Here is a 15,640-nt window from a genome sequence, read left to right on the forward strand (position 1 = left end):
CGCAGACCAATTCTGAGTTTAGCTCTCAGACTATTATCAAATTCATTACGGGCCAAGTATTGTTCTAATGCCAAGTGCATATGCTTTAGAAACCTGACAATTAAGCATATAATTTTTGACTGTAGCTTGATGAAGCCTTATGTACACGAAAGTGTGTCCTCACAAGTGACTGAGAACGTTGATGTTTTTGACTTTTTGCATTCATTATCAGTTATTTCGCTTGTCAGTTTAACGACTTCTCTTTTACAAAGTCCTTTAAGTAATTTCCTGTAATTGTATTTAGAAATCTTTTTTTTTTTCAAAATTTCACCCTCATTTCACCCTCATTTGCCCAGTTTCCCCCAACCCTCCATTCATTCACATCTCCCACTCGTTCGTTCGTTCTTTAGTTTAAAGTCTTTTCACTGTAAGTGATATTAGACGAGGGAAGGAAAAAAATCGAGGGGGAGGAGGGGGAATTACTGTGTACGCATACGTGTAAGTGTGTGTGTGTGTGTGTGTGTGTGTGTGTGTGTGTGTGAAAATTATTGATTTAAGTTTTGTTTAAAAAATAAACAAAAAAATCATAACAATATAACATATTTCTAACGAAAAACTAACAGCTATAACAGCGAAGCAACTGGACTATTTAACAAGGAGTTGAAAAAGTCATACATCAGCAATGGACTACTCCCACCCCTTCTAACCGATAATACTCAAATGCATACATTAATACTGTAACAAAATGTCTTCAATCACCGATATGTGTGGCGGGACATTAAACAAAATTCTTTCTCCGCCACTGGTGAACGCTGGATTAAAAAACCCAACGCCTGACTGAATCTGATACTGCGCCTCTGTGAGTGGCATCACGAAGATTACCAAAAAAAAAAAAGAAAAAAAGCCACGTATAAAAACTGGCAAAAAAAAAGAAAAGAAAACTGTGTTCAATACATCTGAAGCACAAGAGTATGCAACACACAAAGTCCATCTGTTTTACCGTTTACTATTACTATTGCTATTACTATTGTCTTCTTTATTTTATTTTTTTGTTAACATCACTATTAATGTCATCCTTGTCATCATCATCATCATCACCGTCATTACTACAATTATTACGATTATATTATCATCATCATTACTGTTATCATTATCATCATCATCATCATCATTATTACTATTATTCATTATCAGTATTTGTATAATATTAAGAATTTTATAATTATTAGTTATCCTTATTACTATTATCAGCTTAATCAATTTTGGATATACTTATTAATATTATCACTATCACCATCATCACCAGTAGTGGTAGAAGTAGTAGAGGTAACAGCAGCAGCAGCAGTAGTAACAGCAGTAGCAGCAATAACAGCAGCAGCAGTAGCAGCAGCAGTAGCAGTAACAGCAGTAGCAATAGCAGCAGTAGCAGCAGCAGCAACAGTAGTAGAAACAGCAGTAGTAGCAGCAGCAGTAGTAGTAGCAGTAGCAGTAACAACAGCAGCATCAGCAATAGCAGCAGCAGTAGTAACATCAGTAGCAGCAATAGCAGCAGTAGCAGCAGTAGTAGCAGCAGTAGCAGCAGTAACAACAGCAGCATCAGCAATAGCAGCAGTAGCAGCAGCAGTAGTAACAGCAGTAGTAGCAGCAGCAGTAGTAGTAGCAGCAGTAGTAACATCAGCAGCATCAGTAGTAGCAGCAGCAGTAGTAACATCAGTAGCAGCAATAACAGCAGCAGTAGTAGCAGTAGCAGCAGTAGTAGAAGCAGCAGCAGCAGCAGTAGTAGTAGCAGTAGCAGTAGTAGTAGCAGCAGTAGCAGTAACAACAGCAGTAACAGCAGTAACACCAGTAGTAGCAGCAGTAACAACAGCAGTAGTAGCAGCAGCAGTAACAACAACAACAACAACAACAACAGCAGCAGCAGTAACAGTAACAGTAACAGCAACAGCAGCAGTAGTAGCAGCAGTACCACCACCACCACCACCACCGTCACTCACCTTGACCAGGAAGGAGGAGGAAGGTGGCAGAATAGGATGGAACGCTCAGCTGCCAATACAGAGAGTCCGTGAGGGTGTGGGTTCGAATCCCGCTCTCGCCCTTTCTCCTAAGTTTGACTGGAAAATCAAACTGAGCGTCTAGTCTTTCGGATGAGACGATAAACCGAGGTCCCGTGTGCAGCACGCACTTGGCGCACTGAAAAAGAACCCATGGCAACGAGAGTGTTGTCCTCTGGCGAAATTACGTAAAATGAAATCCACTTTCATAGGTACACAAATATGTAAGCATGCACTCAAGGCCTGACTAAGCGCGTTGGGTTATGCTGCTGGTCAGGCATCTGCTCAACAGATGTGGTGTAGCGTGTATGGATTTGTCCGAACGCAGTGACGCCTCCTTGAGAAAGTGAAACTGAAACTCACCTTGACCAGAAACACCTCCTCGATGTTGCAATCCGCCTCCGTTTCCAACAGCCCCTCCAGACGCTGGGAGGTCGAGTTGCCCGGGAGGTTGCACAGGTACACGCCCTTGCTGCGACTGTCGGCCAGCTGAACAACAGTGCGCGCCAGACACAAATATCTACAATGAGAACACTTGATCGTCTCTGAAAAGAAGGAGCTGTTTTTGACAAGTTTTGATGGTAAAAAAAAAAAAAAAAAAAAAATTGGGGGAGCTGGGGGAGGGGGGAGGGGGGAGGGGTGGTGGAGGGGAGGAGGGGGGGCAACATTAAGAACAGTTAAGTGGCAGAAGAAAAAGAAAGGAAGAATGAAGTAAAAGAATAAACAAATAAATAGGTTAAAAAAAAAAAAAAGATATTTAACCAACAAATAAACAGGTAAAAAAAAATACATATAAATAGATATTTAACCAGCAAATAAACAAATAAATGGGTAAAAAATAAATAAATAGATATTTAACCAACAAATAAATAGGTAAAAAATAAATAAATAGATTTTTTAACAAATAAACAAATAGATAGGTAAAAAATAAAAAAAAATAGATATTTGACCTACAAATAAACAAATAAATAGGTAAAAATGAATAAACAGATATCTGACCAACAAATAAACAGGTGAAAAATAAATACATAGATATTTAACCAACAAATAAACAAATAAATAGGTGAAAAATAAATAAAATATCTAATCAACAAATGAATAAATAAACAAACAAAAAATAGATAAATAGATAGATATCTAACCAACAAACAGATAAACAAACACAGAAATAAATGAGTAATATATAAATGAATAACAATTCATCCGTGGGACAGTATTGTGTCAGGTCAGGTGTAGGTTATGTCTGGGTCTTTTTTTTTTTTCATCTTAATTATTCTATCCTATGTTGTTTCAGATCTTATTTAAATTTATTTTTTAGCTAAAGCTTGTTTGTTTAATTTCATTTTTATTTTACCTTCTTTTAGTTCATTTCATTCTGCTTTACGCTGGGTTTTTGTTTTGGTTGTTGTTTTTTTGTTGTTGTTGTTGTTGTTGTTTGTTTGGTTGGTTTTTTTTACTTTCTTTTATTCCATTTTCTTCAGTTTTATTCTATTCAATTTTATTCCAATTTACTTTATCTCATTTCATCTTATTTGATACTAAACAGTGCGTAAGGAATTTACACACAGAAATGGAAAGAAGAAAACCCCACCAAAAACAAAACATATATGAAACAAAACTAAACTAAACCGAAAGAAATCAAACTAAATCAAAACAATACAAAAAAAAAAAGAAAAAAAAGAAAGAAAAAAACACGTCACACATATAATTCTGATATTGTGAAGCATGATGATCACAAATCAAAACGATATCACAAAAAATGTACTGCTGGTACAATCATAATACTGTTATGCATAATAATGCACTTTAAAACAAATAGAATAATCAATACATTGCTCGTGTAATTCTGATATCACTAAATATGATAACACAAATAAAAATGAAATGAAATTTACAATGCTAATATATTATGAAGTTTATCTATACATATGAAATTTGAATATTCTTAAAAAAAAAAAAAAAAAGTAGTCACATATCCCTATCCATTCAACCAACATAGAAACATGCACACACACACACACACACACACACACAATGAACACACACTCACACACAAACACACACACATACACACAAACTACACACATAATTTTTTTTTAAACTACACACACACACACTACACTACACACACACACACACACACACACAAACTACACTACACACACACACACTACACTACACTACACACACACACACACACACACACACACAAACTACACACTCACACACACACACTACACGCACTACACACACACACACACACACACACACACACACACACACACACACACACTACACACACACACACACACACTACACTACACACTCACACACACACACACAATGAACACACACTCACACACAAACACACACACATACACACAAACTACACACACATAAAAAAAATTTAAACTACACACACACACACTACACTACACATACACACACACACTACACACACATACACACATTGCACACACACACACACAGAGACAAACTACACACTCACACACTCACACACACACACACACACACACACACACACACACACACACACACACACACACACACACACACACACACACTACACACACACACAAACCTGCAGCCAGGAAGGAATAGAGTTGTCCTTATCACAACCAGTAATATGAACCCAGTCGTCTTTTGACACAGCACACATTGCGTCACTCTCTGAAACACACAGACACACACACACACACACACAATTTTTAAAGGATATTAAAAATTCGAATAACACAGGACATGTTCCCAGTCAGGTGATGCTAACAGATGATGAATATATACAAAAAAGATTGGGAAAATTTGTTTATGAATGCTGCTGCAATTTACTGCATTAACTGATTGATTAATTGTGTGTTTTTCATTCGTTCATTCATTTACCATTGCACTTGTGTCTTATAAACCTTACGGTTTCATGACAATAAAATATATTCTATTCTATTCTATTCACACACACACACACACACACACACACACACACACACACACACACACACACAGCATCATATGTAAATTTATTGCTATTTACGCTTGTATTATTTCTGTTGTTGTTGTTGTTGTTCTCGGTAGAATTTTTTGTGTATTTCTTGTAATTGTTTATTTCTATATATCCTTTCCAGACCCCCACTTCCCCCATTTCTTCCTTTTTAAATTAAAAAAAAATAATTTTCTTCTCTTTTTTTTTATGAGGGCAGGATGTAAAAAAAGCTGTATAAGCTTATTCTTTTACCCTCAATAAAGATCATTTTGACTTGACTTGACTTGACTTGACTTCACACACACACACACACACACACACACACACACTTCTTTGAACCTCTGCCACTGCATACAGGATACCCCTTTTCCCTGTAGTAACAGATTTTTTTTTTTTTTTTTTTTTTTTTTTTGCTGCCCTATTACCTGCACCTTTTCAGAAGCATTTCTCCCACCACACCGTTCATTCCCAAATCCCCCCATGCACAGCCACACACACACACACCCGAGTTCGTCTGTCGCGGACAGTCCCAGTGTCAGCAGTATCAGTATCAGTATCAGTATCAGTAGCTCAAGGAAGACTGGTGTCAGAGTTTCTACAACAGGAGCTCAAATACTTCCTCTGTCTGGCTAAACAGGAATGATTTTTTTTTTTTTGTTTTTCATGTTTCCAGTTTCTTGCATGTACATGCACACTCATCCGTTCCTCACTCTCTCTCACACACACACACGCACACACATGCACACATACACACACACACCTCAAGCACTTGCACACAAACACACACACACACACACACAAGCACTTGCACACACACGTCTCAAGGCCTGACTAAGCGCGTTGGGTTACGCTGCTGGTCAGGCAACTGCTTGGCAGATGTGGTGTAGCGTATATGGTTTTGTCCGAACGCAGTGACGCCTCCTTGAGCTACTGATACTGATACTGATTGCACACACACATACACTCACACACACACACACACACAAATACTTGTATACACACACACACACATACACACACACACACAAGCACTTGCGCGCACACACACACACACACACACACACACACACACACACACCGCAACAGGAAGCACAACAAACCAACCCACACCACAGTGGCAATGTCAAAAAGCTGTGCTGTGATTTCACTCACTCACTTTGACCTTGAAGGCTGGCACAGAGGTCAAGGACATTGTCAAAGGTCAGGGTCATCAGACGCTGGCTGGAAGCATCGGTGAGAATGGCTGGGCAGTCCAGGAAAGGGCCCAGCTGACCTGCCTCACACATCATCACCACCATCATCATCATCATCATCATCATCATCATCATCATCATTATCATCGTTGTCGTCATCATAATCACCACCATCACCACTCACATCATCATCACTACCACCACCATCAATCACTGTTATCAATATCTTCTCCATGATGATGATGATGATGATTCATCACCAATAATTATCTTCCCCATCATCACCGCTATTATCATCATCTTCTCCACCATCTCATCATCATGTGTGTGCGTGTGTGTGGAGTGCGTGCATGTGTGAGTATGCACAAGTTTGTTTGTTTTTTTTTTATATTGACATGCGCTTGTGTGTATCCTAATTTCTACTGTATCTGTGTTTGTGTATGATTTTCGATTTATCTTCGTACCTTGTTATGTACATCCCCCTCCCCCACCCCCCTCCCCAATATTCCTTGTGACCTCGATACACTTGGTAATAAAGACATTCTATTCTATTCTATTCTATCATCATCATCTTCCCCATCATAATCATCATCACCATCATCGTCATTACGATCTTCAGTATCTTCCCTTTCATCATCACCATCATCATCATCTTCGAGCTTCTTCATCGTCTTCTCTGTCGTCATTGTCATCTTCATCATCATCATCATCTTTTCCATCGTTATTATGATCTATTTCTTCCTCATTGACGTCATCATCATCATCATCATCAGCATCTTCTTCTTCTTCTCCTCCTCCTTCTTCTTCTTCTTCTCCTCCTTCTTCTCCATTTTCTCCTCCTCCTCCTTCTTCTTCTTCTCCTCCTTCTTCTTCTCCTCCTCCTCCTTCTTCTTCTTCTTCTTCTCCTCCTTCTTCTCCATTTTCTCCTCCTCCTTCTTCTTCTTCTTCTTCCTTCTCCTTCTTTCTTTCTCTTCGTTCTTCTTCTTCTTCCTTTTTTTCTTCTCCCTTCTTCTTCCTTCTTCATCTTCATCTTCTTCTTCCTCTTCTTCTTTCTGCTTCCTCTTCTTCTTCCTCTTCTTCTTCTGCTTCTTCTTCTTCCTGCTTTCTTCTTCTTCCTCTTCTTCTTCTTCCTCTTCTTCTTCTTCCTTCTTCATCTTCATCTTCTTCTTCCTCTTCTTCTTTCTGCTTCCTCTTCTTCTTCCTCTTCTTCTTCTTTCTGCTTCCTCTTCTTCTTTCTGCTTCCTCTTCTTCTTCTTCTTCTTCTTCTTCTCTTCTCCTTCTTCTCCATCATCATCAACATTATCATCATCATCTTCTCCAAAGTCATCATCATCTTCATTATCATTAGTATAATTATAACAGTTATCTCGATCAATCAACATCTTCGCCTTCTCCTCCATCACCACCAGTACTACCACTACCATTATCATCACCTCCGTCATCATCCTAATCGTTCATATTTATCTTCTGCCATCATCATTCCTCTATCGACGGGCGCAATAGCCGAGCAGTTAAAGCGTTGGACTGTCAATCTGAGGGTCCCGGGTTCGAATCACGGTGACGGCGCCTGGTGGGTAAAGGGTGGAGATTTTTACGATCTCCCAGGTCAACATATGTGCAGACCTGCTAGTGCCTGGACCCCCTTCGTGTGTATATGCAAGCAGAAGATCAAATACGCACGTTAAAGATCCTGTAATCCATGTCAGCGTTCGGTGGGTTATGGAAACAAGAACATACCCAGTATGCACACCCCCGAAAACGGAGTATGGCTGCCCACATGGCGGGGTAAAAACGGTCATACACGTAAACGCCCACTCGTGTGCATACGAGTGAACGCAGAAGAAGAAGAAGAAGAAGAAATTGACAAAACAATTGATGAAACACAGGCTACTCAATAAACTATCAGTACCCCCCTTTCCCCCAACATCTGACCTGCATATCCCCCCAGACCACGCAGGTTGATGGAGAAGCCAGCTGGGAGGGAAGGGAGATCACTACAGCCAGCCTCAATCGTCTCCCCTGATCTTTTCACCGTGTACCCTGAAACAGATGTTTAAAACGGACAGGTTTTACTGGAAAGTATGAATGCTTGTGGTCTGTTTTCACACACACACACACACACACACACACACACACACACACACACGCAGGCATGCACATATGTATTAGCTTACAAACAAAGCAATGCTTTGCATGCAGCGTACTTCCCTTGACCTGCCCAGTTTTGCCTGGTTGTACAAGATTTAAATCTAAACTCACTGAATACTATTTAACCAGTCGTGAAGCTTTTATTTCTGGACCACGCCCTGAAGAAGATGTACTCCAGCGAACATTTGCCAAAAAAATAGAACCACAAGTTTTAAAAGACATGAATAGAACTGTTTGCTGTTTGTTATCTAACTTCTTCTGCGTTCACTCGTATGCACACGAGTGGGCTTTTACGTGTGTGACCGTTTTTACCCCGCCATGTAGGCAGCCATACTCCGTTTTCGGGGGGGGGTGCATGCTGGGTATGTTCTTTGTTTCCATAACCCACCGAACGCTGACATGGATTACAGGATTCTTAACGTGCGTATTTGATCTTCTGCTTGCATATACACACACGAAGGGGGTTCAGGTTCAGGCACTAAGCAGGTCTGCACATATGTTGACCTGGGAGATCGTAAAAAATCTCCACCCTTTACCCACCAGGCGCCGTCACCGTGATTCGAACCCGGGACCCTCAGATTGACAGTCCAACGCTCTAACCACTCGGCTATTGCGCCCGTCGTTATCTACCTATCAAGGAGAAATTTGGCACCATGGTTAAGACGCTTGTCTGCCAGTACAGAGCCCATAATGGTCGTGGGTTCACATCCTGCTCTCGCCCTGTCTCCCCAAATTTGCATGGGAATCAAATCAAAAGTGTGTATAGTCATTTAGATGACACGATAAGCCGAGGTCTTGTGTGCACCGTGCGCCTGACGCACTGAAAAAAAAAAAAGAACCCATGGCAACGAGAGTGTTGTCCACTGGCAAAATCCTGCAGCAGAAATCTTCTCTGACTGGTACACAAACATATATATTCATGCACCCAAGGCCTGACTAGGCGCGTTGGGTTATGCTACTCGTCAGGCATCTGCCTAGCAGATGTTGAGCAGCGTACATGGATTTGCCCGAATGCAGTGACGCCTCCTTAAGAAGAAGAAGGAGGAAAAGAAGGAGAAGGAGAAGAAGGGGAGAGGAAGAAGAAGGAGAAGAAGGAGAAGAACAAGAACAACAACAGCAAGAACAAGAACAAGCAGAAGAAGAAGAAGAAGAACAACAACAACAGTTTCAGTTTCAGTAGCTCAAGGAGGCGTCACTGCGTTCGGACAAACCATATACGCTACACCACATCTGCCAAACAGATGCCTGACAACAACAAAAAACCAACAACAACAACAACAACAGCAAGAAGAAGGAGGAGGAGGAAGACAAAAAGAAGAACAAGGAAAAGAAGAACAACAACAGCAAGAAGAAGAAGAAGAAGAAGAAGAAGAAGAAGAAGAAGAAGAAGAAGAAGAAGAAGAAGAACAACAACAACAACAACAACAACAACAACAACAACAACAACAACAACAACAACAAGGAGAAGAAGAAACAGAAGAAGAGGAAGAAGAAGAAGAAGAAGAACAACAACAACAACAACAACAACAACAACAACAACAACAACAACAACAGCAGCAGCAACAGCAAGAAGAAGAAGAAGAAGAAGAACAACAACAACAACAACAACAACAAAAACAACAGGAAGAAGAAGAAGAAGAAGAAGAAGAAGAAGAAGAAGAAGAAGAAGAAGAAGAAGAAGAACAACAACAACAACAACAACAACAACAACAACAACAACAACAACAACAAGGAGAAGAAATAGAAGAAGAGGAACAACAACAACAACAATAACAACAACAACAACAACAGAAGCAACAGCAAGGAGAAGAAATAGAGGAAGAAGAAGAAGAAGAAGAAGAAGAACAACAACAACAACAACAACAACAACAACAACAACAACAACAACAACAACAACAACAACAACAACAACAACAACAACAAAGGAGAAGAAGAAGAACAACAACAACAACAACAACAACAACAACAACAACAACAACAACAAAAACAACAACAACAACAAGGAGAAGAAATAGAAGAAGAGGAACAACAACAACAACAATAACAACAACAACAACAACAGAAGCAACAGCAAGGAGAAGAAATAGAGGAAGAAGAAGAAGAAGAAGAAGAAGAAGAAGAAGAAGAAAAGAAGAAGAAGAAGAAGAAGAAGAAGAAGAAGAAGAAGAAGAAGAAGAACAACAACAACAACAACAACAACAACAACAACAACAACAACAACAACAGAAGCAACAGCAAGGAGAAGAAATAGAGGAAGAAGAAGAAGAAGAAGAAGAAGAAGAAGAAGAAGAAGAAGAAGAAGAAGAAGAAGAAGAAGAAGAAGAAGAAGAAGAAGAAGAACAACAACAACAACAACAACAACAACAACAGCAAGATGAAGAAGAAGAAGAAGAAGAACTCACCCAGTACAAGGGCGGCCTTGACATAGATGTCCTCCATGTCGGATTCCAGGAAAGAGGAGGACTGGTTGTTGAGGTACAAGCATTTGAGAGGCGACTTCTTTCCCATGCACGACAACAAGGCCACGACACCCTCTTTGCCTGCACAGGAAAGAGAAGAGACAGACAGACAGACAGACAGACCCGGTGGGTAAAATGATATCTGGGTCAACAACAAAAAAACAACAACAACAACTAGGGCACACAAATGTGACCAGCTTCTACAAAATGATAGATAAGTCGATTTTTTTTGAGAATATAAAGAAAAATATTTATTTATTATTTATTAAGACTTCATGCTATAGCGCATATTCTTGACAATAGCACTAAAAACGTTCACTCAAACATCCCCACACAAACATATGCGTATAATTTGAAACACAGGTAAGAGAGAACAATTGAAATAGGTCATGTCAGTTGATTAAATCAAGAAATGCAACAGGTGCGGAAGGGTGGAGGGCGGGGCGTGGTGGAGGGAACGGTATTGGGCAGAGGGTGAAAAATGGTGTGTGTGTGTATGTGTGTGTGCGCATATGTGTGTGTGTGTGTGTGTGTGTGTGTGTGTGTGTGTGTGTGTGTGTGTGTGTGTGTGTGGTGGGGAAAGATACAGAGCATTGGAAAAAATAACGCATTAAAACGGGAGACACAGACACAATATAGAAGGAAACGCTAACATCAAACAACTGTAACAACTATAACAAATGTCCAATTGGACTATGCAGCAAACCTTCTGCAACAGCAGATAGGATCTTGAAATTATCAAAAATACATTCAAAAGAATTTTCCACGAAGTTTGGTAAAAACGATTTCAGACTCTGACATTCAAAGAGTATGTGTTTTCTAGAAATAGATTCTCCACATATGCATTTAACATCTCTGCTGAACTTTGTTATAAAAGCGTTCAGCTTTATCCTGTTCGATAATGCCCGAATTTGCCTTAATCTGAAGAAATCACTGAATGTATTTTATTGATTGATAGATTCCGGTTGTTGAATATTATTTATACTTTTATTTTTAAAAAAAAAAACACACCAACAAACACACAAAAACGGACCGACAGCATTGCTGGCCAGGTTGACGCTGTGAAGACTGGGGGTGTGTGACTTGCTGGAGTACACCTGACACAGCGCCTTGACCCCAGTGTCCTTTATCTGTAACATAGTGACACTGACAGTGACATAATAATGACAGAGACAGTGACATGATCATGACAGTAACAGAGACAGTGACAGTGACATGATAATGACAATGACAGTGACAGTGACATAATAATGACAGAGACAGTGACATGATCATGACAGTAACAGAGACAGTGACAGTGACATGATAATGACAATGACAGTGACAGCAACAGTGACAGAGAATGACAGTGACACAGACAACAACAGTGACAGCGACAGTGACAATGACAGTGACAGTGACAGCGATAGTGACTGCAAGTGAGTGACAATGACAGTGACAATGACTGCAACAGTGACGATTACAGCAACACTGATAGTGACAGTGACAGAGACAGCGATAGTGGCAGCGAGTGACAGTGACAATGGCAGTGACAGAGACAGCAACAGTGACAGTGACAGCAGCAGTGACAGCGATAGTGACAGCGAGTGACAGTGATAGTGACAGAGACAACGATAGCGACAATGACAGCAACAGTAACGATGACAGCGACAGTGACAGTGACAGCAACAATGACAGCGACAGTGACAACGATAGTGACAGCGACAATGACAGAGACAGAGACAGCGATAGTGACAGCGAGTGACAGTGACAATGACAGTGACATGTTAATGACAGTGGCAGCAACAGTGACAGAGACAGTGACAGCAACAGTGACAGAGAGTGATAGTAACAGACACAGCAACAGTGACAATTACAGTGACAGAGACAGCAACAGTGACAGTGACAATGACAGTGACAGTGACAATGGCAGTGACAGTGGCCGTCATACTGATAGTCAACACCTTGACTGAGCTGTAACATATTTAGTGACAGTGCCAGCGACAGCAACAATGATCGTAACCGTCATGCTCATAGCCTACACCTTGTCTGTTTTTCCTATCGAAGTGGATTTTTCTACAGAATTCTGCCAGGAACAACCCTTTTGTTGCCATGGGTTCGTTTACGTGCGCTAAATGCATGCTGCACATGGGACCTCGGTTTATCGTCTCATCCAAATGACTAGCATCCAGACCACTACTCAAGGTCTAGTGGAGGGGGAGAAAATATCGGCGGCTGAGCCGTGATTGGAACCAACGCGCTCAGATTCTCTTCCTGGGCAGACGCATTACCTCTAGGCCATCACTCCACTATACTGTTTTCTCTCCCGATTACATGCGAACACACCCTGAAATACTGTAGAAGTTAGTTCCATTTCTTTATGGTCCATGCATATGTATGAACGTGAAAACCGTTTTTTGACTCACTTGTGTAAACAAAGTGAGTCTATGTTTTAACCCGGTGTTCGGTTGTCTGTGTGTGTGTGTGTGTGTGTGTCCGTGGTAAACTTTAACACTGACATTTTCTCTGCAAATACTTTGTCAGTTGACACCAAATTAGGCATAAAAATAGGAAAAATTCAGTTCTTTCCAGTCATCTTGTTTAAAACAATATTGCATCTCTGGGATGGGCACAAAAAAAAAAATTAAAAAATGAAGCCTAAGTATATGCAAACTGCATTTACTGTTATATTTATATTTTTTGTATTCTCTAAACTTGGCACTTTGATCTGATATTCTGACCCAACAAAAAGAGCAGTCATTATTATCATTTTTTGTTCAGACAGGAACTTCTTTTGCTAAGCATGGAAGTTTTATTTATTTTGCAAACGTTTTGGTGCAGCTGGTAAAAAGGGAAATTACTCTGTAATTAATGCTAGGGGACTTAATTTGCTTTAAACTGATCTTTCTCATCTTAAACATTACATTTTGAAATTATACTCAATACATAAAAAGCTTGGATTTTTTTTTAAAGTGTATCACAAGTGAGTCTTGAAGGCCTTGCCTCTCTTGTTTTTTTTGTTTGTTTTTTTAACTGAGATGATGCAGGCCTCAATGAGTTAAACATGCACGAAAACTTCCGTTAAAAACCAGGGCCCCTGAACGAAGGACAAGGAACCAGAAAACCACGCCCCTCACCTGGTTTCCAGAAATGTCCAGCACTCCAAGAGGATGCTGGCGACACTTGAGGAGACTTTCAGCCAGCGCCGTCAGCATGGCGTCTGTCAGGCGATTGGCCGACAGCTTCACCATCTGCACCTTGAACCCGGACCCCAGCGCCGCCGCCAAGGGAGACAAGTCAGCATCCGTCAGGGAACATCCGCTGAGGCTGAGAGCCGTAATGTGGCTGGAGGCGCAGTTACCTGTAAAATAAATAAATAAATAAATAAATAAATAAATACATGATAAAAAGACATCCTTTACTTTAAGTAAATCGTACAGCAATTGTATTTTATCATTCTTTTGTCACATTGCTTATGTATGATAGTCCGTCATGTCCGACTATGACCATCAGAACAGCTGAGGAGGAAACTCCTCTCCCTGACTATCTAGGCTAGAATTTGATTATAGTGGAGAGTATCTTGTCCACGTTACGTCCCCACTCTCTCAGCCAAGTGGGTTTTTAGGACAGTCGGTGTAGGGATGGTTCCCGAAGGCCAACTCGCCCCCAAGGCTGCAGCACTAAGAGCCAGAGCAGTCTTGCCTCCTTACTTCAGAGTCAGAGTCCTTTACCAAAAAGACTAAGCTGTAAATGACTTCCCATAGCAGTGGAGAAACCACTAATCACACGGCTCTCGTTCTGCCGAAGGTCTTCTTCTTCTTCTGCGTTCGTGGGCTGCAACTCCCACGTTCACTCGTATGTACACGAGTGGGCTTTTACGTGTATGACCGTTTTTGCCCCCGCCATGTAGGCAGCCATACTCCGTTTTCGGGGGTGTGCATGCTGGGTACGTTCTTTGTTTCCATAACCCACCGAACGCTGACATGGATTACAGGATCTTTAACGTGCGTATTTGATCTTCTGCTTGCATATACACACGAAGGGGGTTCAGGCACTAAGCAGGTCTGCACATATGTTGACCTGGGAGATCATAAAAATCTCCACCCTTCACCCACCAGGCGCCGTCAACGTGATTCGAACCCGGGACCCTCAGATTGACAGTCCAACGCTTTAACCACTCGGCTATTGCGCCCGTCATGCCGTAGGTCAAACTGTAAGTTTATGTAAGTCTGTGATATAAACTGTGCGTCACATTACTGATGTCCGTGTAAAACGTGAAAAAAAATAAAATAAAATAAGGAAAAGAACAAAAACGATCCTCTTAAAAGAGTACTTCTTAGTATGCTTTTAACTCTCTCCATACGAACGGCGAAAGAGACGACGTTAACAGCGTTTCACCCCAATTACCATCATCAAAATATTGCAGGCTCTTATACTGAAGAGGTGAATGTTGACAAAGAATACCACAATTCTGACGACGGAAGCTAAAGGTTGGGTCATTCAGACACCCACTGGACATCCGAGGGGTCTGTGTAGAGGAGAAGAGAGGACTGGCCGTACTGAGTGAGTTAAGATAGGCATAAAACAGAAGAATACATGGCACAGATAATCTTACGTTATTCTGATTTTCAGAAAACACAGAAACCATACGAGCTAAATGTTCTTGGGAGTGAATTTATTCTTCCATTCAGCCTCCTGACTAACAATTGTGGCAACAGTGTTGTTTTCTCTTCATCACCGCAGAGCAGCGCCACTCACACAAGAAAAGCTGGAAGAGAAACTACCGGTGAATGTGGGATTCAATCCTGTGATTCTCACGCTTCCTTGCTGGAC

The 15,640-nt window shown here is 40.8% G+C and overlaps 1 protein-coding gene across 1 annotated transcript in view; it reads right to left on the reverse strand.

The window, feature by feature from the left end:
* The window catches only part of LOC143277925 (uncharacterized), a 51,334-nt gene that overhangs the window by 5,715 nt on the left and 29,979 nt on the right, over window positions 1-15,640 (reverse strand). The window contains exons 14-20 of the mRNA XM_076582901.1: window positions 13,945-14,168; window positions 11,862-11,958; window positions 10,772-10,909; window positions 8,154-8,261; window positions 6,185-6,301; window positions 4,633-4,721; window positions 2,394-2,519 (exon numbers count right to left, since the gene is read on the reverse strand). Coding sequence (XP_076439016.1) covers window positions 2,394-2,519; window positions 4,633-4,721; window positions 6,185-6,301; window positions 8,154-8,261; window positions 10,772-10,909; window positions 11,862-11,958; window positions 13,945-14,168 — 899 coding nt within the window. The remainder of the gene's footprint in view (window positions 1-2,393; window positions 2,520-4,632; window positions 4,722-6,184; window positions 6,302-8,153; window positions 8,262-10,771; window positions 10,910-11,861; window positions 11,959-13,944; window positions 14,169-15,640) is intronic.

Source organism: Babylonia areolata, chromosome 35 (genome assembly GCF_041734735.1).
Source record: "Babylonia areolata isolate BAREFJ2019XMU chromosome 35, ASM4173473v1, whole genome shotgun sequence".
Taxonomy (NCBI): domain Eukaryota; kingdom Metazoa; phylum Mollusca; class Gastropoda; order Neogastropoda; family Buccinidae; genus Babylonia; species Babylonia areolata.